Genomic DNA, 20,932 nt, shown 5'->3' on the forward strand with positions numbered 1-20,932 from the left:
ATTCAATACTTGCAGGGAAGAAAGATTTTAGCAAAAATACCCTTTCATACTGAGTTATCATAAATTTTACATTTGAAAAAAAAAAGCTTGGATTTTGATGTGGTTCAATTAGGTCAGACAGCTGATGCCAAACAAAAGAAGTAAGACTGTTGTCAGTTTCCTGCACAGGGAGGCTTCTTCTTTGTTAAGATCACAGCTTGAGTAAATGTTAAACCATGATACACATAAACAATGTATGCATCATCTCCAAAAGGAGTTATGCATTATCTTGTATTTTTTGGAATTCAGATCAATTTCACTGCGTCTCTGAAGCATTTGTTTTTTCTGTGATGTGACACAAAACTATTGCAAAGAAGTCATGTGACAGGTTAAGAGTAAGTGCTTTCTGGTTAAAAAGTTCAACATAATGCCCCAGGTACAAAGAGAGCCCTCTAATTAAAGCCACACGTAGAAGTGTAGCTCTTCACAAGTAGCTGAGTTATGATCTCTCAACAAAACAGGTGCAAGAAACATTGTGCTACAGCCTTCAGTGGAGATTTTCAATTCTCTTCATTTCTCTGCTTCATTAAAAAAAAAAAAAAGAAAAAAAGACAGTTTCAATGAAAACACTGGAATACCACTCCATTGCTGGACTCAGACGCAGTCTTCTGATTCCGTGAAATTCAAACTCTACCACATAAACTGTCAAAGGCATACCAAACCTTAGAAATGGTTTATGGTGTCTGAATGTAAAACATGCTGCTGCTCATGTTTGACAGACGCGCACAAGCAGAACCTTATCTTTTCAAAACATCTTCTACTGAATGAAAACCCTTGTGTGACACTTCTTTTTTCAGTTGTGAACTGAACACACTGATACATAAACATTGAAATAAATAAGGAGTTTAGGTTATTTGGACAGCTGTGCAGTAGTCTACCATGTTGTTGAACGTATAAATCTAGTATTGTTTTAGTGTCACACCTTTTTAATATATTTTCTAATAGGTCACTGAAGACAGAAAAAAGCAGTAAAGGCTATTTGTTTTGTATTTTTGCATTTGAGTGTGCTACAACAAAAGAAACTAAAACCATGAAACAGAAAATCAAAGCTTGTTATAGTAATGAAAGAACAGACAAATAAACAGACTGTAAAGTTTACTGGATGCTCAGTGAAATCATAGGATATTCAATCCAATTATGTTATGTAACCAGGGTTAAAGTGTCCCAGTGTTTTTTCATGTTTGTTAAACAATTTAAAAAGAAAGCTTTCAAAACGTTTGTGACCTTTAAAATGCCATTGAACTGAGACAGGTGCCATAAAAACTGAATAATCCCACATTTCATCGTGTACAACTTTCAGAATCCTTTAAATGACACAATATTCATAGAAATGTCACACACCCGTATGCCACATCATTTATGTCTTTGATATACTCCTATAATGTCACTTATTAAGATGTTGCCAGAAAAAGGTAATCTGTTGAGAGTGCTTTAAATAACTGATTATTAGAATAAAAGCTTTATGGTTTGTGGCTTGTTCTCAGAGTGTGATCCTATACTTTCAAAAATAAAACTGAATCCATGAGTCAGGTAAACTGACTGATAGTTACAATAAAATATTATGCTTTCTCATCATTTTCTCAAAATGTAGAAATTTTAACCAAGCAGCAACCATTTCAAAGCTTGGCATAACCTATTATTTATGCGTTCTGTCAATCCCGTTTGATTTGATTTAAACATGAACATGTCCTGATAAGCGCTTAACAGTGAGTGCAGATAGAATGTAAAACAACTCATAAAACATTATTAATAAACACACATACGTTTCTTCATAAGACAAATTTAAAAAAAACATATATGATAGGGCAACTGCCATACATTTTTTTTTTAAGTATATAGATTAAAACCTTTTGTTGCCTTTTCTTTATGAGGAGTCTTTAATAGATAAGGTACGTTGAGCATGACTAAGTTTTGATATGAAGCTCGACCAGCAAAAATAATCATCTTTATGGTTGAAATAAAGGTGACACGATGGTTTGATTACGTCCATATTAGGCGCCTGACTCACAGCGGAGCGGAGAAGGCTCCACCTTTACGCGCTGCATCATCGGGCTGGGTCTGGAGGAAGATTTAAGAAGAGAGGAAGAGGAAGCGGCGCTAACTTCGCTCACAAGTCGGCCCACGCTGCCCGCCAGGTCTTCGCCGACTCCGTGGCTTTGGAACCGGCTAAAGTGAGTATGATGTGCCGCCGAGTCCACGTTTCTCCCTAGCCAGACACCTGGACGCCGACTCGGTCAGCCTTCCGCGAACTTTCAGGTGTGGTCATCTGAGGGTGGAGGTGGGAGGCGGCTCCAGCAGCGTGTGCCACTTTACGCAACACTGCATTGAAGTTGTAAAATGTCAGCGGTTCTCTGATCACTTGTTGTCTTTGGTACTCGAGTATTTCATACGTGCACTGCACCACTTGACAAAGTAATCCAATTTTTTTTTTTTTTTTAAGACGGTTCAACTGAAGTTAGACGTTACGCCTCAACTCATATCCGGTCTTGCAGCAACAGGCAGAATATCGATCAGATACGTGTGTTTTTCTAGTTCTCTGCCGTTTGCGTGTCTTTCCCCGGGCTGAGTGTCGAGGCGCACCTGTGCTTGCGGACGAGCCTCTGTTCGCCAGATGGCCTCGCGCTGCGAAGCGCCGCGCGCTCCGTCCCTCTCAAGGCGGATGGAAATGTTGACGGCTGTCAACCGTCTGTGCTGAATAGGTGTGATGGAAAGCGCACCATCAGACCCGATGAGCGCCAGAGAAACGTGCCTGTCAGACCCTGAAACGGTCCGTGGGTGTCAGGGAACCAGGATCAGCCCTGTTCATCCTGACTCACAGCGGAGGGTAGAGACCGTCCAGTGTGTCCTCTGTAGTGCAACAACGCTTGTGAAAGTGTTACTGCAAAAAAACAACAAAACAAAAAGCAAATAGGACTTCCCTCAAAATAGCTCACTCCTGCTATTCAGTTTTTAGAATCAGCATTTAATTGTACTGTCAATAGCAGAAACGGTATTCAGTTAATCTTTTTAATCTATTTTCACCCAAATATGAGTGTATCAAAGTTTCTCTTTAAAATAAATGTTTCTGTGTACAGAACAGATTTTTTTTTTTTGTGAAATTCATGAGTAAAACTGTGATTTTTGTTTGCATGTAATGTACTGACACACAATCATACATGTATCCTAACATAATACTGATGTGAGGGTTTGTAGTCCAATACATTTCAGTGGTCAGACAGTTTTATGGCAATACTTAAGTTTTTCTCTCATACATATTCTCTCAATATAATTATTTCTGTATTGAGTGGTATGCTGCTACCACCGACCGGCATTCATCTCTCTAACTTGATCAGCTCATGAGTAAAATATTAGACAAGTTTAAAAAATTGCAGTGATGGGAAAATGTCAAAACAACAATTTGGGAGTTGACAAGAGGAGAAAACAATGCACTTGTGAATTTCAATTCAATTCAGCTTTATTTATGAAGTGCCAATTACAACTGTGTGAATGTAGCTTTAGCACAAAATCTTAACTCCACAAATGACCACTGCAAAACCTACTGATCTTCACACCTAAGAAGTAACAACCTCGAGATGAAGATCAACTGTTTGGGTGTTTTCCCCTCCTGTTCTCTAAGTTTTGTTACTCTTCAGAGAGATGTGGATGGGTGAGCTGTTTTATGTTTTATACTGCAGAAACGCTTCTTGTGATATCAGAGTTGTCTGTACTTCAGTTTTGGTAAAGTCTGTGCCAAAAAACATGTAAGAAGATGTAACACTTTTCAAATGTTGCTTTATCTGTATGAAAAATGCCACCTACTCTGTATTTAATTCAAACACAGTGTGCTTATCCCAATGCAAAGCAAACATTAAAATATTCCATGTCCTTTCTGACCTCGGTCATTAATTATTGACAGTGCCAGTTTAGAAAGGGGAAGTGATGCCTTTATTTGTTAATGATTACCTAAACCAAACTCTTCCTGTTAAAGGTGTACGCACTTCATCGGGAGGTTTGCAGGAGTCTCCAGTACAGCTCTGTCTCAGCTATAAGATGACAGATATAATTTGAACCATACTGAATACATTTCTTGGACCACTTAATGTTTTAACTTATAATGACACAGGTTTCCAAGCAATGAGTATTTAAATATTAATCTAATTAAAAAATATTAAAACATAAACAAAGTAAAAACCAAATGTAAGAATAGAAAAGCATAGTAGTTTTATTTCCTCACACAACCAAGATGTTAAAGGTATTTCATCATTTTTATTAAGCCTGTTTGAGAACAATCTGTTTTCTTCATCAGTGGTTATAAAACTTTTTTCTGTCAGAAAGAAGTATTAGAAATGGCAATATTTACAGAGTTCCCCACATGGCCAAATTTTATCATTCAATTTCACTATTTTTTTTTTACTGAATGATTGATATAAGCTGAAAATTTAGTATGAAAAAAGCACAACAAAATAAAAAAAGGTCTATTAGTGTTAATCATGATTAATTGTTGCAAGGCTGTCAAAAGATTAATTTTTTTTTTATCACAGAATTAGGTTTAAGGTTAGTAATTGGCTTAAAGAAATGGAGGAAAATAAGAAAACGTGGAATTCAGATGGTTCCAAATCTCATGTCTAATGACTTTATTTCATTTTACTGTCATTTAGACATTGTTTTTTCCACTATTGTTCAATTCAGCTGAATTATGAGGATTAGATTTTTCATTTCGAGCTTGGAAATGTTGTAAATATCCTTCTATGTTTTGGACTGTACTGTTTGTCAACAGCCAAATACAAATTTCTCATCAGTGTTATAGGTCACCTGCTTGCTGTCATTTCTGGATTAGTATGATTGTTTTTCCCATTATGCCATTATTTATTATTATTATTATTATTATTTTTGAGGCAGCATGATATACCTAGCAAGACATAGACCTGACATATTGAATCTCAAATGTTACATGTTACATGATTCCTCCTTACCCCACTACTTGGAAGTTGTTTCTTCCATTTAAGTCATGGTTTCAAGACCACACTATTGGAACATTTTGTTTAAGTTATATATGTAGACCAGTGAGTCTACAGGGCACTTTACTGGATAAACTGTAGTTGAATTGAACACTGTTTTGAGTTGGTCGACTTGGAATGTCTTATTTGAAAACTGCATTTTATGTTTATTTAATTGCAAGTAGTTTCCTACATCTTAGTTGGTTTCATGATTTCAGTGTCATAGGATTTTGTTTACGATATATTTTTTGAAGTGGAAAAGTTGGTCTACTTGGCGCTTACTACACAAAAGGTTAAAAAGAAAATTCTCTGTTCATTTGATTGACAGTTAAGACATTCTGGTAAGAAGTGTTTTACATTATGGTCTTAAAACGGTCTTGAAATGCCAAATAACTGAATTTTAATCTTGCAATTCCAGATGTGATTAATCATGATTAACTACAGAAATTCTAAAATTAATCACAATTTTAAAAAATGTATCTTTTGCCTGCCTTTAAAACTACATCAATAGTGGCATTACTGAAAGTGTACCACCTCTTACATTTTAGAATTGTAAAATTTCACGTTTTTAAAAAGTTTAATTCATTTAAAATATGACTGGAAAATGTTATAAAATAGCTTTTTCCAGACGCTTGCGGCCGGAGCCCATTTCCTCACACAGCTAGAAGATGGGTGCAGGTTTTTATGAAGGTCAATGTTGCAGTCATGTTGGTCATCACGTTGTTCTGCACGCCTCCTACAATAGCTCTGCACCCCCAGAGGCCTCCCACTTCGGAAACCTCTTTTCTTTACCATCCAATGAGGCCATTTTGCATCTGCTTTCTCCAGGTCAGGGTCGGTGACAGTTGTAGAATGGTGGAATAAGGACTGGGCGATATATAGAAAGTCTTGATATGACATTTTCCTAAAATTTGGTATTGAAAAAATATGTTGTTAAAATCTTAGTTTGAGAGTCACTACTATTTTCCCTATTCCTCTCCAGCCTGCAGCCTCTTACTCTGAAGCGAGCTGTTCTGTGGCCCCGCCCCTTCTGTAACGCTTATCCCCGTGAGGTTTGCAGACTCAAGGTAGCGAAAGTGAAGAGTGATGTCTGGTGCTTTTGGGCGATAGGTGTGATCTCTAGACGCCGTGCGTCTCTACCGAAAGTTAGCGTTTCCTTTCGTGGTGGTCACCTCTGTCAAACATAAGGTCTGTGGGCCAAAAGCAGGGACACCAGAGGGTCCAGGCGGCCTGTGAGATGATTGTGCATATTGTGAGTCATGTTGAATTTTGTTTTTGTTGTTGCCTTTTCAGTGCAGCAGCTTGAAAAAGACATTTGACTGTATTTACACCAGGATGCAAGTTTTAACTGTCGTGATGCTAAAGTTGTCCTTATTTAAAGATATTGCATTTTCCATGCTTATATTCCATTTATTTGCTTCAAAACATTTTTGCTTTATGGACGTTTTTGCATTATTATGCTGTCATTTCACAGGTCTGGCTCACATTTGTTCCTTCCTGAAATGAAATGAGTTTGACACAGCTGGCTGGAACCCTGCAGAGAAGTGGCATTGTTGCGTCCCTATTTATTCGCATTGTCATCCTGCACCAGCAGATTTCTGCTGAGCTGCAGCTGTTAATCACCCTGACCATTAACCTGTGGGACACCTTGATAACCATAGGAAACGTTGTCTCCATCATTATGACGAGCAGTTTAGGTCTTGAAGCACAATACATGAATTTATTATCATTGTTGCTTGTGGTATGGTGTTGAGCACACTGTTTCTTTGCCTTGATATATTTTATGACTCATAGGGAAATTTAGAAATGTTCTCATACATTCTTCTGCTGCAGTGCATTGAGTTTTTTTCACTTTCGATGGTGGGTTCACAGTTTTTGGAACATGTTCCAGTTGTTTTTCATCTTTTATTCAGTGAATATCCAGAGTGACATTAGGATTATCAGTGTTGAGCTGATCAAGTACTTTGCAGATGAAGTGATGTTGGTATTTTGATCATTCTCTTGAAAATGTTCTTGCAATTGAAACATTTTATACAATTGTTTTCACTAGTAATGTTAGTGTACATGTGGCATATCTTGAAACAGACCAACAGCTTTTATACAAGCGTTTTCACCAGGTCCTTGCTGCCTTCGTTTCCAGGTTGATGTCCACATTCGCAGTTAGTGATTAATAATCATTGGTGGACCATGTTAACGTTAGCTGTTAATAACAATTCTGAAGGAGACAAAGTCCCTCAAGGTCATGCAGTCCAGGTGGATCCTTGATAGTATGAAACACACAGCACTGGGACTGTTGACGCTTTGCCGCCACACACTGTTATCGCTTCATCAGTTTCCCTTGTCGACACTCTTGAAGGCCTCAAATATAATGTGAGAGCAGAGCAGGCAATGAGACAATAGGCTTCCGCCCTCAGAAAGGGCGCTCTTTTTTTTTTTTTTTTTTTTGTAAGCCAGATTTATTGTCGAAAGAATCTCCTGCAGACTGAGCTGGGTGTGTTTATGTTTCAGTCAGTCTGTGACACAGTCGACCACAGGCTTCTCCTGATGATCACTTAGGCTTTGCAAGGTGGAGGAAAATGTTGCACACTCTTTTTCCCTTACTAAACATTCCCAGCCCTTCTATTTAAGGTGTACTTGTCAAAACACTGTTTCTGCTTTGGGGATTCAGTTCACTGATGCACGAAACGATAACTGACATTTTATGGGCCTGACATATGAGCGTGTCTTGGCTGTTCCCCATAGCGTTAACTCTGGATGTGCTGAAGAGTGCCGATGACGATGACAGCCGCCGGTAAACAGGGCAGCTGTAGCTCATTGCTCCAGGTCTGCCTGTCAGATAATGTGTGGCCCCGTTTGACTTTTGACTCCAGAGTGGCCTTGAAGTTAATGTGGGATCATTGCACCCAGGTCACTGAATGGAAAACATCTTAAAAGCTAAAAGGACGACTTTTGTATGCCTTTCATCATAAGTAGCAAGTAACAGTGTTTTCTATGGGACGATACTGTGGTTCTCTTGTAGTGCAGTGTGCAATGGTGATTTGCAAAACACATATTGCAAAAGACCGGCTGAATCATGCTGAATGCATACCTGCTCTGCCATTTCGTTCTGAAAATTTAAAATGACAAAAGTGGGATTAATTTATATATGTTATATATATGTATATATTACCGATCTTCCTCAGTAGAATTCACGAGTATGTTGAATGTGTTTTCTGCAATATCTAGATAACTAGGTTTAAAGTCTCTCCATAGGTGGGTGGAGAAGTTGCCCTACTTGACATTCAGCATTTTATTGTGGCCATGGAAGTCACTTAAGGTGATTTGTTGACAGTTGTCTTTTTCAAAGTAGTGTCAAGTTGTCCACTAGCATTGACCCAATGACATTCTACGTGGTTGAAAGCAAATATTTTCTGTGTTTTTTTTGCTTCAGGCATAGCTATTTTTCCAGAGTGAACCCCATAGACCTAACGTCAAAGCTTCTTTGTGTCACAGATGCATCATAGGGCAATTAAGGCATTGATTGCCTCAGGGCAACCTTTGTTACACACTAATAATGGACATAAAGTTATTCACAATGCATGGAGGTATATTAACTAGATTGTGAAATTCAGTAGTTTCACCAGAGGCCCAACATATATGCCCCTTTCGTTTTCCGCTGTTTTATAGTTAATGTATGTCCTGGCAATGAAACCTGTGTAAATGTAACCAGTAGGGGAGTGACAGTATACACACACACGTAATGTTTCAGGACATACCTAGTATGGTTTGGTACAACAGGGAACAAAAGCAGCAAAAACTCAGACATCTTTTTTTTTTTTTTCGTTTTTTTCGTTTTTTGGAACACATTGCAAAAGTAGAAATCACTCCTTTCAAGAAAGTAATTTGTCCTCTTCATGTTTTTCCGTTTTTGTCTTGCTTCACTCAAGTATTTGTCGTAGGATGCATGCACTGAACTGTGACGGCCCGGGATTGAAGGCAAATCGAGGCTAATGTAGGTACTGCTTGTGTGTTTTGGCTTCTTAGGTGGCTACAGATTTGATATTTTTATTGTCATTGTGATTTTTGTCTGATGTATTTTTTGTCAACATATTTGTCAGTCAGTTTTGTTTTGAGCAGCAGCCATGCTTTTTTTTAAAAGTTTGCAAAACATTTCGCTGTCTTAAAAAAAAAAAAAATCTTCCACTCAGAGTGACACAAGATAAGAAACTGACCGCTCTAACTGGCCGACCTCACTCACTGTCATAGAAAGCTCTTATCAGAACATCTGGGTTTGCACTTTGCAACAGTTTCAAGCGTAAAAACTAGCTAGGTGGAAGTGTTGTCATAGTAGTGTTTAGTTTCTACTTGTCAGGACATGGAGAGTGTCATTCCAGTCATGTTTATGTCTTGCATAATCAACCTGTCAGCTTGGTCCCTGTGACACCAGCTGCACCGCAAAGCGTGAAGCCCTTCTGATGGAAGATTTTACCACTGATGGTGCTCAGTAAATTACTGAGGAGGAACTGTGGCTTTTTTAACACAGTGTCCCATTAACAATGTTGGTAGTGTTGATAAACACTGTAACAACATTGACTTGTGACTGTGTAACTTTTTTTTTTTAGTTGTTGCAGTAGAATTTTAAAGGTTTTTTTGCTTTTTTCTTTCTTTCTTTTTTTTTTTTTTTTTTAACTTATATATGATTGTGATACTCTACAGTACCTCACTTAGCTTATTCTTGCATATTTTATCATCACTTCAGTGCCATATTGATCTTCATGCGATGGCTCGTTTGACAGCCATTTTCAGAACTTTTTTGAACCGACAAGTGTCAGGCTAACTGCTGTTGTATGTAAATATTGGATAATGATGGCCAAACAAAAGGCCTCTCCAACTTTATACATAGTGGTAATAATAATGTCAATTGATTTTGTTTTTGGTTCTCCCTATGTGAACTTCCAGTTGTTGGCATTCAGATGTCCTCCCTGCTATATTAGCTGCGCCTGCTGAGCTGCAGCTTTTTTTTTTTTTGCCTACAGTCTGATTGAGCCTGTTCTCATTCATAAGGACGCGGCACTCTTTTGTTGTCCATGGAAAGTTCCAGAAATCTGAGTCGTGGGTGGGTGAGACCTGCGGTGGGGGTCTGAGCAGGAGAGACGGGTGTGAGGAGAATGAGACTAATGCTGATGGGTCAGCCCTGTCTGAGCAGTTGAAAGTAACAGGTAGGGGTCCCACACACACACATACACACACACACACACACACACACACACACACACACACACACACACACACACACACACACACACAACACACACACACACCACACACACACACACACACACACACACACACACCACACAAAATGAAGCGCAGGTGGTGTGAACATGAGTCCTGAGGCAGGTTTAGCAACATTCCTGTGCTGAGGGGGTAACAGTTACTACAACTCACGTGTCACGTTTCTAAAGTTTGTTTTCAATTTGCGCTTAAATAAATGATGCAAATTGTTAGAAATTTGTATTTCTATTTTGCAAAACAATGTGCCGCACTAATAGGTCCAAGATTCAAATAACAGTTAGCTCAAACATTTTGAGGTAGTCCAACCTCTCCAATGTTGAGGAATGGCTCTGTCGTTTTATAGTTACTTCAAAGCAAGTTTCTGTAAGACTTTCAGTTTAATTGACTCCAACGAGACATGCCTTTTACACACAAGTACATTAGCGTTTGACAGATCAACTGCAGTGTGGGGGCATTCTGGTGCCCACCATAAGGTGGCAGGCTGTTGTGTGGCTCTTCCTCGTGTTACTGGGGTCCCGGTTTGTTCAACTCTTGCATTGTTAAATGATGCTTTGATTCTTCAGACTTAAATCATCATATCCAAGAAACTTCAGACAAGAGTCAAAAGCAAACAAACAATGAGCAGGACTGGCAGAAAAGAGCTGACATTTTTTTTATTTCAGGTACTCACATACTCACATACTCAGCTCTGCTGCTCATCTCACAAATGCATGTTCTTTACAAATGTGGTATAATTTAAAGATGAATATTTCAACTTTCCAGTAATAGAAAAAGTATTGCAAGAAGATTCACTATACATGCAGTTCTTTACTTTAGTGCTTTATTTAATGTGATATGATTAAAGGTGATCTGTGAGATTTTACAAGTTGAGTTTATTTTAGGATCTTTCCTGAGCTTCATTCAGATGCACGCCCTCTGTTCTCCAGCTTGTGTTTATTTGAGTTCAACATCATTTGAAATTGTTTTGCACATTTTTCACAGTATATCTGAATTTGCTTGTAATTGTCTGAAGTGCAATCACAGAAAATATTGAGATGACAAATGTGTGACGGAAAAGAAGATGAGACTTCCCAGATTTATGCGGCTGCAACTTATTCATCCAATAATAAACAATAGATGTAAAATATTGGTCCTGGAGAGCAACTTTACTGCATGATTTGATTTTTCTGTGAACAAACACTCAACATTAATTTTCAGATTGTAATTATTTAGATGTTAACTTGATTTTGTAGAACATGTAATGGTGACAGGATTTTTTTTTTTTTAAATTTCATGTTTATGCAGGAGGGTACTGTTAGCCTCTTACAAAAGTCCTGACTTTTTGACTTAAAGGTTTGGATTTAAATTAAATTTCAGCTAATTGAGCATAAAATATATCCCTCTCTCGCATTATCGCTTGTTATTTGTTTTGGCTTATCTTTTGTTTTGTTGTTGTCCTCTGATTCTGCCATCTTAGGTTTGAACTACCCTGACTTGTGATTCGGTTAATTTGACAAGTTGAAGTTTCATAGATGTGGGCCACAGTTTGTCGTTAAGATGGGATGATGGGTCCTGAAGTCAGACCAACTGATCTGGGACATTTTATTATGCACACAAGTATAGATATGTTGTTTTTTTTGTTTGTTTTTTTTAGTTAACATGCTTTGGCAATTCAAATATAGAGATGGAAACCACAAAGCCTATGTAAATGACTTTGACAACTTCAAAGGATTTCAGAAAGAAAAATAATACATGGAAAATAATTACAACTGTAGAAGAACCTATCAAAGCATTTGATAATTGCGCCAATAAAGATTCCAACCTGCTTGTTGTGCAGGTTGTGAAGTAGTCCTTGAATGGCTTTTCCTTGTTTGGCACACAGTGTCAGGACATATTTGTGCATGTGCTGGACACATTCAAGTGTCTTTGGATAACGCAGCAGCAAAGTGACTTATGTGACTGAGCAACCAGTGTGAATGAATCCTTTATTTATGGTTCATCTTATCTTGAACGTATCTGCGCTGTTATCTTGATACACAAATTTTTCATGTCAGACATCTCGGGCTTACAAGAGCAGGGGCCCTGCGGTGACTGTGCTGCCTCTGGGTGACAGCAGGAGCATACTGCTAATGCATCTGTAATGTTTTGTCATCGTGCAGGGCTTGACTGGAATGCGTCTCATTGTTTTTGCCGTGCAAGGTTTTATAATTCCTAAAACAAATGTATTGTTACAACCTGGCATGCTGTCAGCATTTATATTAATGTTGCTGTCATTTATTTTTTTCTCTACTTCAGAGCAACATGAAGATAAATAAAATGCACTGATGATGCCTCAGTTGAACCATTGGCTGCTTGAAAACACCCAATCACACCCCATTAGTGCGAACTTTTCATAGCATGTCCTGATATTTGTTCAGTAACACACACTTGGCAGCGGAGTCCACCTCATCACGTCTGTGTGTGACATGCTGGGAGAAATTCTGAGAGACTTTAGCTGACTGCTGTAATAACTACTGTGCAGAGTTGTTTGCATTGCTTTGCAGTCATTCTGTTCTGTTTTTTTTTTTAATGAAGATGAAAATGAGTATTTAACTCGGTATGAGCACAATCAAATTTGTTTTGTATCGCTTTGTAGCATGACTGGTAATGTTTAATGGATTTTCTCATTCGCTTCGACAAAAGCCAGAATAAGGTCAATTTTGATGATTATCACTTCTCACACATCACTCGTATCGGTTGCTAGAGTTAAGTACTTTTGTAAACGACCATAATAGGCATTCTTCCACATCCTTCCGCCTGCGCTGGTTGCACTGCTTTCTCTGATGGTGGAAAAGGCGTGTTGGTTTCTTGCAAAAAGATGACAATCATATTTGAATGACTGTCGGCAAACTGTAGCTGCAGATGATGATTACTGGTGAGGTTTGTTTTGGTATTTTTGGAGGAGGGGCTGATGGTACTGGAGTGCTGCCATCATTTACCCAGCATCCCCCCTGGGCCAGAGCAACAGGAAAAACCTGCCATGTCAGATACGGTACTGAAGTAATACTAAGATTATCTGTACAAGGTTTTCACATAATTGAACTTTGAGTTGAGCTGTTATCTTTCAGAGACAGCATAGTAGACTGTGCTCAGATTCTGCTGAACTGGCCAGCTCCCTCTGTTCACAAGCCAAGACATTCCCTTTTTAAATTTTATGTTGATGTTTCAAAATAAAGGCTGCACTGAATGATCGATTAGAGACAAATGCTTATTGTTAATCAACACGCTTTCACAATCACTCAACATGACAGCTAGTAACATTGAAACTAGAGCCTTTCTCAGTGTTATCCATGCAAAGGTTGCTTTACAAATATAAAGCAGCGATATGAAGTGTGCTCTCTGAATAGGTTGCTATTATTTTGTTTCACCTCTGGCAGTGTCCAGGTGTGGCAGGCAGATGTAAGTGACTCCCTATCAGGGTGAGCGAAACCTCCTCTCTACCGGTTCCAGGGTTGTTTTTAAAGCATTATCTTAGAAGTGAGATCTCCTTTGTGGTCTACCGCAAGCTTCAACAAGAAGCTCTGAATACGTCTCGTCACTTGTGCCAGAGTGCATGATAAACCATTCTTCTATGTTGGGGGAGTAAGCTGTCATATTGTATGAATTATTTTGATTCTTACTGAAACTGATTGAACTGCATTTAAAATGCAGTCCAGTTCTGAAACACCAGTTCCGGTCTGCTTGACTTCACTGATGACACGAATACATTTTAATCTTTGTACATTGATTATCCACAAAACCAAAAAAAAAAAAAAAAAAAGGAATGAGAGCTGGTTCTGCTTCATGGGTGTTGGCTGGGGTGAGGGCCAGCAAAGGCGTAACAATGGCCCCCTTCATGATAACAGTCACTACTTATTTCTTGCTGCTCCCTGTGAATATATTATCAGCCCACCCCAGGTGTTAAAACTTGCAGGTGACTCCAGAGTTTTGTATCTGTGTGTGTGTGCTCAATGAGTGGAAGGTTGTGACATTAGAAAATGGGAGGGAGGGAGAAACTGTTGCCAGCTGAAGACTGGGAGGCGGCTACAAGACCACTTTCAAGGTATTTTGTCCTGTTGGTTTAAATAGGTGCGATTTCTGTCTGAATGTTACTCCCTGTCTGACGCTGCGTATACCAGCGCGCTCTCTCTCTCTTGCTCTCAGGCTCTTTCCCTCCCTTTGCTTCTGTAAGCTTGTTATTCATCCACTGTGTGAGTCAGGGAGGGTGGGGATTTGGAAGACTGCTGTACCAGTCACACACAAGTCAGTTTACTCTCTCATTCCCTTACCCCATCTCTCTCTCTCTCCCTCTCCCTCTCTCTCTGTCTCTGTCTCTTTCTCCCTGTCTCTGCTTTTCTCTTTTTCTTGCTATCTTCTTGCTCTTGTAGCTCGCGGAGAAGCTTTACCCTGCCGTGAAGAGGAATCCACTTCAGCTTTGATGATTTAAGCAGAAAATTCTCATCTTGATAAGGTAAGTTGGCCACAGTTGCTGAGAAGGTGAACTAACGTGTGTGGAGTCTGTTCGCATGTCGAACAGCTCGGGGTCATTTTAAACTGCTTCTCTCAGGAAACTTTCTGTACCTTCGGTGTTTGTAGATTTTCAGCTGTTTTGTTGTAAGATATGATTTTTTTTTTTTTTTAACTAATTTCAGTGTCTTTTTACAAATGGGAGATAGGTTACTACTCAACTGTTTTTTTTTTTCAACCTTTGTTTCTGGTGTGGTTTGTTCATCATTAACTCCTAACTCGTCGGTGTGAGCTCCGTTTTTCCATCTCTATGATTCATTGACATGACTCTTGAAGGACATGTTTCCCCTCCTTTTTTACTAGTTCTCTGATTAGAATACATAAACTGCTAGTTGTCAAGGTCACAAAGTACTTGAAAAGAGCTTATACTAGATCTTTTGAGTGAGTGATGCTTTTATTTTTTTTTCCATTATTGTAAGACTATTTGGAAAAAACAAAGATTGTCACTTGGTTCCATTGAAATAACTCGTATACTTAAGCTCTCCACATGATTTTTGATGTGAGAGAACAGACAATTTTCTAAAAGTGGATTTACTAGTCGCATGCTTCAGCTAAATTGCATCACTCTGTCTGGAGGAACAGGACCCCTCTCACAGTTATGAGGAAGTTGCTGTCCTCCTGAGGAATTACTGCTACTGTTGCTGATAAAGCGGACCTGTAACGGCGCACATCACCGTGGTTTGTCGTAGGTGACAGGCCGCCAGTCTGAGATATTGTATCAGCGTTTAATTGGTGGGTGATTGGAAACTGTTGGGTGATGTCATTTTGTTTGCGTTCATTTACAGCTTGATGCAATAAACGGTACAATGGTGTCAGAGCTGCGAGCAGCAGCGAGCACTCTTTGTGGTTTCACTGAGCTGGGACTGAAGGGGCTTCTTTTTCTTGGTGCTTGTTTTTCTTGATCTGGGTCTCAAGATGCACAAATATTCCCTCTTTTTTTTTTTTTTTGGTTAATGTTGTCATGATCACAAGACCTTCCTCCTGACTAGCAGTCAGTACTATCATTGGTCAGTATTAAGCAAAAAAAAAAAGACCCTAAATGATCACATGGATATGGTCACACACTTAAAAATTCATACAAAAAAGGCTATTTTGTTTGCTCATATTTAAACTCTATACATAACTTCTTTTTAATTTCCCTAAAGAGAAGAAATCTAAAGCTACCGACTTATGTTAGTGTGTGCAACATGAGTTATATTGCTTCCAACAACCTATATCATGCGCTCAAACTACGCTAAAGTTTATTTTGAGACTGTGCTACGAACTGACTTGCTGAATTAAATGGTTGCTAAATTGTCACAGAAAGACACATGAAGTTCCAAGCTGGATGTGGTCAGACCACTCCTAATGCACGTTTCCTCTAATACCTACATCTAGATGTCACCGCTCACTCAAAGTTAAGCTGTTCAGTGTTTTTCCTCAGAAACAAGACTCTTCTCAACAGACATGAAGGTACTCTTGTTGAAATGTGAAGTGCCTGACCAAATGCCTCATCGTCGAATCAAAACAACCACAGCTTTTTGTGTAAGAGTTTTCTGAAACTGCCAGTATCTGATCTGTTGAACAATGCCACAATTGCATTTTTGAGCGACACCTCTGAGGCCTTGGAAGAGTAAGCGGCATTTCGGTCTTGCCGGAAGGAAGTTCATAAGTGTTCAGCTGTAACAAATTGGTCTGAAAAGCTGGACTCGTGTCACCTGGAAGCTGTTCAAGATATGGCGGTGTTAGACGGAGCCTTCTGGTTAACAACTGCGAAGTCCGAGGGAAGAAAACTGCAGGCAGTGTCTACTGAAGGAAGAGGAATGTCCAGATAGTGAGAGATAATCGCTTTGCACCAGAGGCCTGCTCTCTTTCAAAAGCTACTTTAACACAATGAGCACATGTTGGTCCCTTTTTCTTTTGAGATCAAGATGTAGATTGTTGGATTTTTTTTCTGTTTTTTTTTTTTTTTTTTTTTTTTTTTAGCAAGGAGATTGACAAAAGTCCTTTTAGGACAATCCTCAATCTAATGCTGCTTGACTATTTTTTTAATTCATTGTAAGTAAAATAGATGTTTATTCAGTTCAGTGAATATGTTTCAGGTTAAAATACTAGTTGAACATTAAACCACAGTACATATTGGATAATGGTTGTTTTCATAACTTGTTGAAAACTGAAATCAACATGTTTTTTTTTTTTTTATTGGATGAATTTCTCTTCTGAGCAGCACCTGTGTGTGAGCTCCCCTCTGTGACCCTTCATTCCATAAGCTGAAATTGTAAGCTCTTAATTATATTGGCTAAAGGAGGGTTGTTCTTTAGCCCCCAGGCAGTAAAACCCGCAGCATTGTAGATTGTACATCAAACAATGGCTCCTGCCGGGTCCAGCGTGTGAGAGCAGGCCGCAACCCTGTGTGTCCTTCACTTCATGAATCACTTTGCTGTTTACACTTGATATAAGCCTTTGTCAATAGAAAATACACAGGTTTGGGGAAACTATAGCACATTCTTGTGCACAGGCTGCCTTTTGACATACTTTCCATTAGTGAGCTGTTCTGACTTTAATTGTAGCTAAACTGCATTTAGCTTTATGGCAGCTTTTATTGTTACATAAGACATAGAAATACTTCTATTCCATTAATTTACAATCAATTATTCTCTGTTGACTTTCTGTTAAATTCAGTGACCAGAGACGTCTGCTCTTTTCTGTTTGGGTTTATTTCTGGAGAGCAGTTCAAGCATTGTGTCTTAATGTCTGGCATGACTCCTACACATAAACAGAGTGACTGTGTTGTGAGGGATGCCCTCCTGTTCCCTGTAGCACCTCCTCTCTGATATCAGCCAGTCTGATGAGTGGCTCAAGCTGGGCAAGGCATCCTGGGAGTGCTTGTTTGGTAAAGGAAGAGTTGTGCTGTCCCTGTAAGTGCATTTCAGTCCTGCTGAGTAGGAAATGGTCACAATTCGCTCCTCTCCTTAAAGCTATTTATTGGCTGTGGATAGTCACCTGAAAGTTGCATTCATCAAGTTTCAGGACATGTGATATGTATTTTAGCTGTTGTGTGTTCTCTTCAATAATCAAAATGTCTTTCTTTCTATTTTTTTTTCCACTGGAAAATGAACTGTCTGGCCTGCCTTGATGAACAATATATATTTTTTTCCCTAAGTGAATCAGGACAGGTCTTAAAGTTCACAAGACCATTAAAAAAATCTAATCAGTAACAGCTTGTCAAATCCTGTTTTCAGTGTTCAGGCACTCTCATGGGGAAGTGTCATTTTTCTATGCAGTCAAAGTGAGAAACTAATATTGAGTGTGTGTTGGGGTTATGTTCTTCACAGATCACTGGGTCAAAACAATACACAACAGCCAGTATGCTCCAACAGATTCAAGAGATTGGCTCACATGCCATGGATATCTATGACTACCTCTTAGTGGGAGTTGGTAAGTGATTTGTATGAACCAAATTTTAGCGTTTTACGTTCACGATCTGTCCTCATTTGCTAATCGTTTGCTAAATGTATCTTTCTAGATCCACGGCTGAAGGGTTATCCACTGATGGAAAGTCCTGTCCCCATGTCTGTGATATTGCTGTGCTACCTGTTCTCCGTGCTGTACCTCGGACCTCGAATCATGGCCAACCGCAAGCCCTTTCAGCTCAAAGAAGCCATGATAGTCTACAACTTCTTGCTAGTTGCACTGTCGATATTCATTGTGTATGAAGTAAGAATTCCTAAATCATTCATCATCCGAGAGATCACATTTATTAATGGCATGGTGAACTTTAATCTTCAAATCGATTTTCAGTTTCTCATGTCAGGATGGGCAACAACATACACATGGAGATGTGATGCCATTGATACCTCTGACAGCCCTCAGGCTCTGCGAGTAAGAACCCCTTTCTTGTCCAACTGAAGTATTGAAGTAACATTTCATGGTGATGGACTTGTTTTATGAGTTGGTTATTTGTTAACACAAGTGTTTTCATGACTAGATGGTGCGAGTAGCTTGGCTCTTCTGGTTTTCTAAGATCATCGAGCTGATGGACACAGTAAGTACAACTCATTTTACTCCCTTCTGCGATACATAACATGCCTTCATGTTCCATTTTGATCAGTCTTACTTGGCTTTCATTGATGATTATCCTCTTTCTTTTTTCAGGTCTTCTTTGTGTTGAGGAAAAAACATGGCCAGATCACCTTCCTTCATATCTTCCACCACTCCTTCATGCCCTGGACATGGTGGTGGGGTGTTGGCTATGCTCCTGGTGGGTACACACATTAACAAAGTCTTGATGTAGCAAAGGAAATGATTAATGACTTGAAACCTTGTTTGATTGCTTTGTCCTGCGTGCTGGTTTTGTACACATAGAGCCTGTATGATCAGCTAGATTCCTTCATTTTCTTTCTCCTTTGGTTGTTAAGGAGCTTTTTTGTTTAAAGAAAAAAGCCATGCTGACTGCATGTGATCTGCTGGATTCTGTTAGGTCATAAGTAAATGATTAACCTTAAGTCTTTTATTAACCTGTTGGCTTCAAACCATATATTTTATTGCAAGCTCTGGTATTTTTTTTTTTTTTCCACTTTGGGAGTCAGTCTAAGAAGTTTGCTGTTCTTGCTGCAGGTGGAATGGGCTCTTTCCATGCTATGGTGAACTCTTCGGTCCATGTCATCATGTATTTCTACTACGGTCTTGCCGCTGCTGGACCCCGTTTCCAGAAGTTTTTGTGGTGGAAGAAATACATGACAGCAATTCAGTTGGTAGGCATACCCCACTCTGAGTTTGCCTTGCACATTTATGGTGCACTTGGCTGACTTGTGATTTTTTTTTTTTTTTTTCCCCAACAGACCCAGTTTGTCCTGGTCTCTCTCCACGCCACCCAGTATTACTTCATGGACAGTTGTGACTACCAATTCCCCATGATTATCCACCTGGTCTGGATGTACGGAACCTTCTTTTTCGTGCTCTTCTCCAACTTCTGGGTCCAGGCATACGTGAAGGGTAAGCGGTTGCCAAAACAGGACATCAAGCATTATCAGAACGGCACAAGTGTGCACACAAATGGCAAAGCCCATGAAAACGGCAGTGGCATCAACCATGGAACTGGCAACGGCGTCCACCACGGAGCTACCAATGGCTCCGCTCACCACGAGAACGGCAGCGCTCACATGAGCAAAATGAAGAAAGCCTAGGACCTCTGGAAGGAAATGTCCAAGAAGTATGACCCTGTGAACCTGTTAAAACTACTACGGATTCCAAAGATAATTTTGGCTGTTTCTTTTCCTGTCTTAAGTTTCATATGTAAAACGTGGAAGAACAATGTGGTCAATGATTTCCACAGCTGGGGTCCCTTGTTTGGTCGGTTGGTTTGTTTGTTTCTTTACATTGGGGAACCACCTATGGAACACAATATATGAAGAGAAGATGTTTTCAGCTAAATATGATCTTCACTGATGTTGCAAACAACCTCCTATTTCAGTATGACATTGGTGGCCTTTCACCGCACTTCTCCTCCCTACTTATTTGTCCCCAAAACTGTCCTCCCAGCCCCCCACTGTGGACAGATGACTGTACAGATTCAAACTTGAAAACACATTTTGTAAATAGTTTTACAGCAAACAAGAGAATAACTAATTGTATTGGTATGCTTTAGACTTTCTAAATTTTGTTACATTGTGTATTTTAAATTAAAACGCAAATAAATTCAAATTGTAATTGTTTTGTTTCATCTGCATTTTGTCTTTCCAGCGGAGTGAGTGATTACTGAATGCGTTTCTTGCTGAAGATGTTGTCCGAGTTGTCTGTCATCTTCTGGCCCTCATATTGTGCTGCTTTGCAACAAAGAAGAAAAGCATTTGCATTGCTTGCTTCTGCCCCTCGTCTTGACTATTCTAACTATGTGCAGCTAGTAGGAGGTAAAACAAGCGCTCCATTCTGCTTTGTTTAAAGATTCCTGGCACGGGCCACAGAGAGGGAGCATCCTGCACACCGTATCTGCACACATCCAACTTAACAATCGGTTGCTTCATTGGGGACAGAGATTATGTCATATTTGTAGTTGTACTTTACACCAAGTTTCTTTGAATGTAGATTAAAATGGCAAATGGAGGCTAAAATCTCCAGTTTATGTCAACAGTAAAACAATT

The 20,932-nt window shown here is 39.2% G+C and overlaps 1 protein-coding gene across 2 annotated transcripts; it reads left to right on the forward strand.

Annotated features, from left to right (window-relative positions):
- Nucleotides 1–2,071: 2,071 nt before the first annotated feature.
- On the forward strand, nt 2,072–20,507 carry elovl1b (ELOVL fatty acid elongase 1b). 2 transcript variants are annotated; one of them, XM_030084050.1, is made up of 9 exons: nt 2,072–2,210; nt 14,675–14,757; nt 18,128–18,230; nt 18,319–18,509; nt 18,594–18,674; nt 18,781–18,837; nt 18,948–19,053; nt 19,410–19,546; nt 19,634–20,507. In XM_030084050.1, the coding sequence occupies exons 3-9, from the start codon at nt 18,161–18,163 to the stop codon at nt 19,976–19,978; spliced, it is 987 nt and encodes a 328-aa protein (XP_029939910.1). In that variant the 5' UTR covers nt 2,072–2,210; nt 14,675–14,757; nt 18,128–18,160; the 3' UTR covers nt 19,979–20,507. The 2 variants fall into 2 exon arrangements, with proteins under 2 accessions (XP_029939910.1, XP_029939911.1); XM_030084051.1 differs by lacking the exon at nt 2,072–2,210 and adding an exon at nt 14,387–14,497.
- The last annotated feature ends 425 nt before the right edge of the window (nt 20,508–20,932 follow it).

The sequence above is a fragment of the Salarias fasciatus genome, chromosome 23 (assembly GCF_902148845.1).
Source record: "Salarias fasciatus chromosome 23, fSalaFa1.1, whole genome shotgun sequence".
NCBI lineage: Eukaryota > Metazoa > Chordata > Actinopteri > Blenniiformes > Blenniidae > Salarias > Salarias fasciatus.

Bases quoted from the DNA above. Each gene is read 5' to 3' on its own strand.
- elovl1b (XM_030084050.1), top strand. From the start codon at position 18,161: ATGCTCCAACAGATTCAAGAGATTGGCTCACATGCCATGGATATCTAT. The intron at 18,510-18,593 runs GTAAGAATTCCT...ATCGATTTTCAG, and splicing joins CGATATTCATTGTGTATGAA to TTTCTCATGTCAGGATGGGC. The intron at 19,547-19,633 runs GTAGGCATACCC...TTTCCCCAACAG, and splicing joins ACATGACAGCAATTCAGTTG to ACCCAGTTTGTCCTGGTCTC.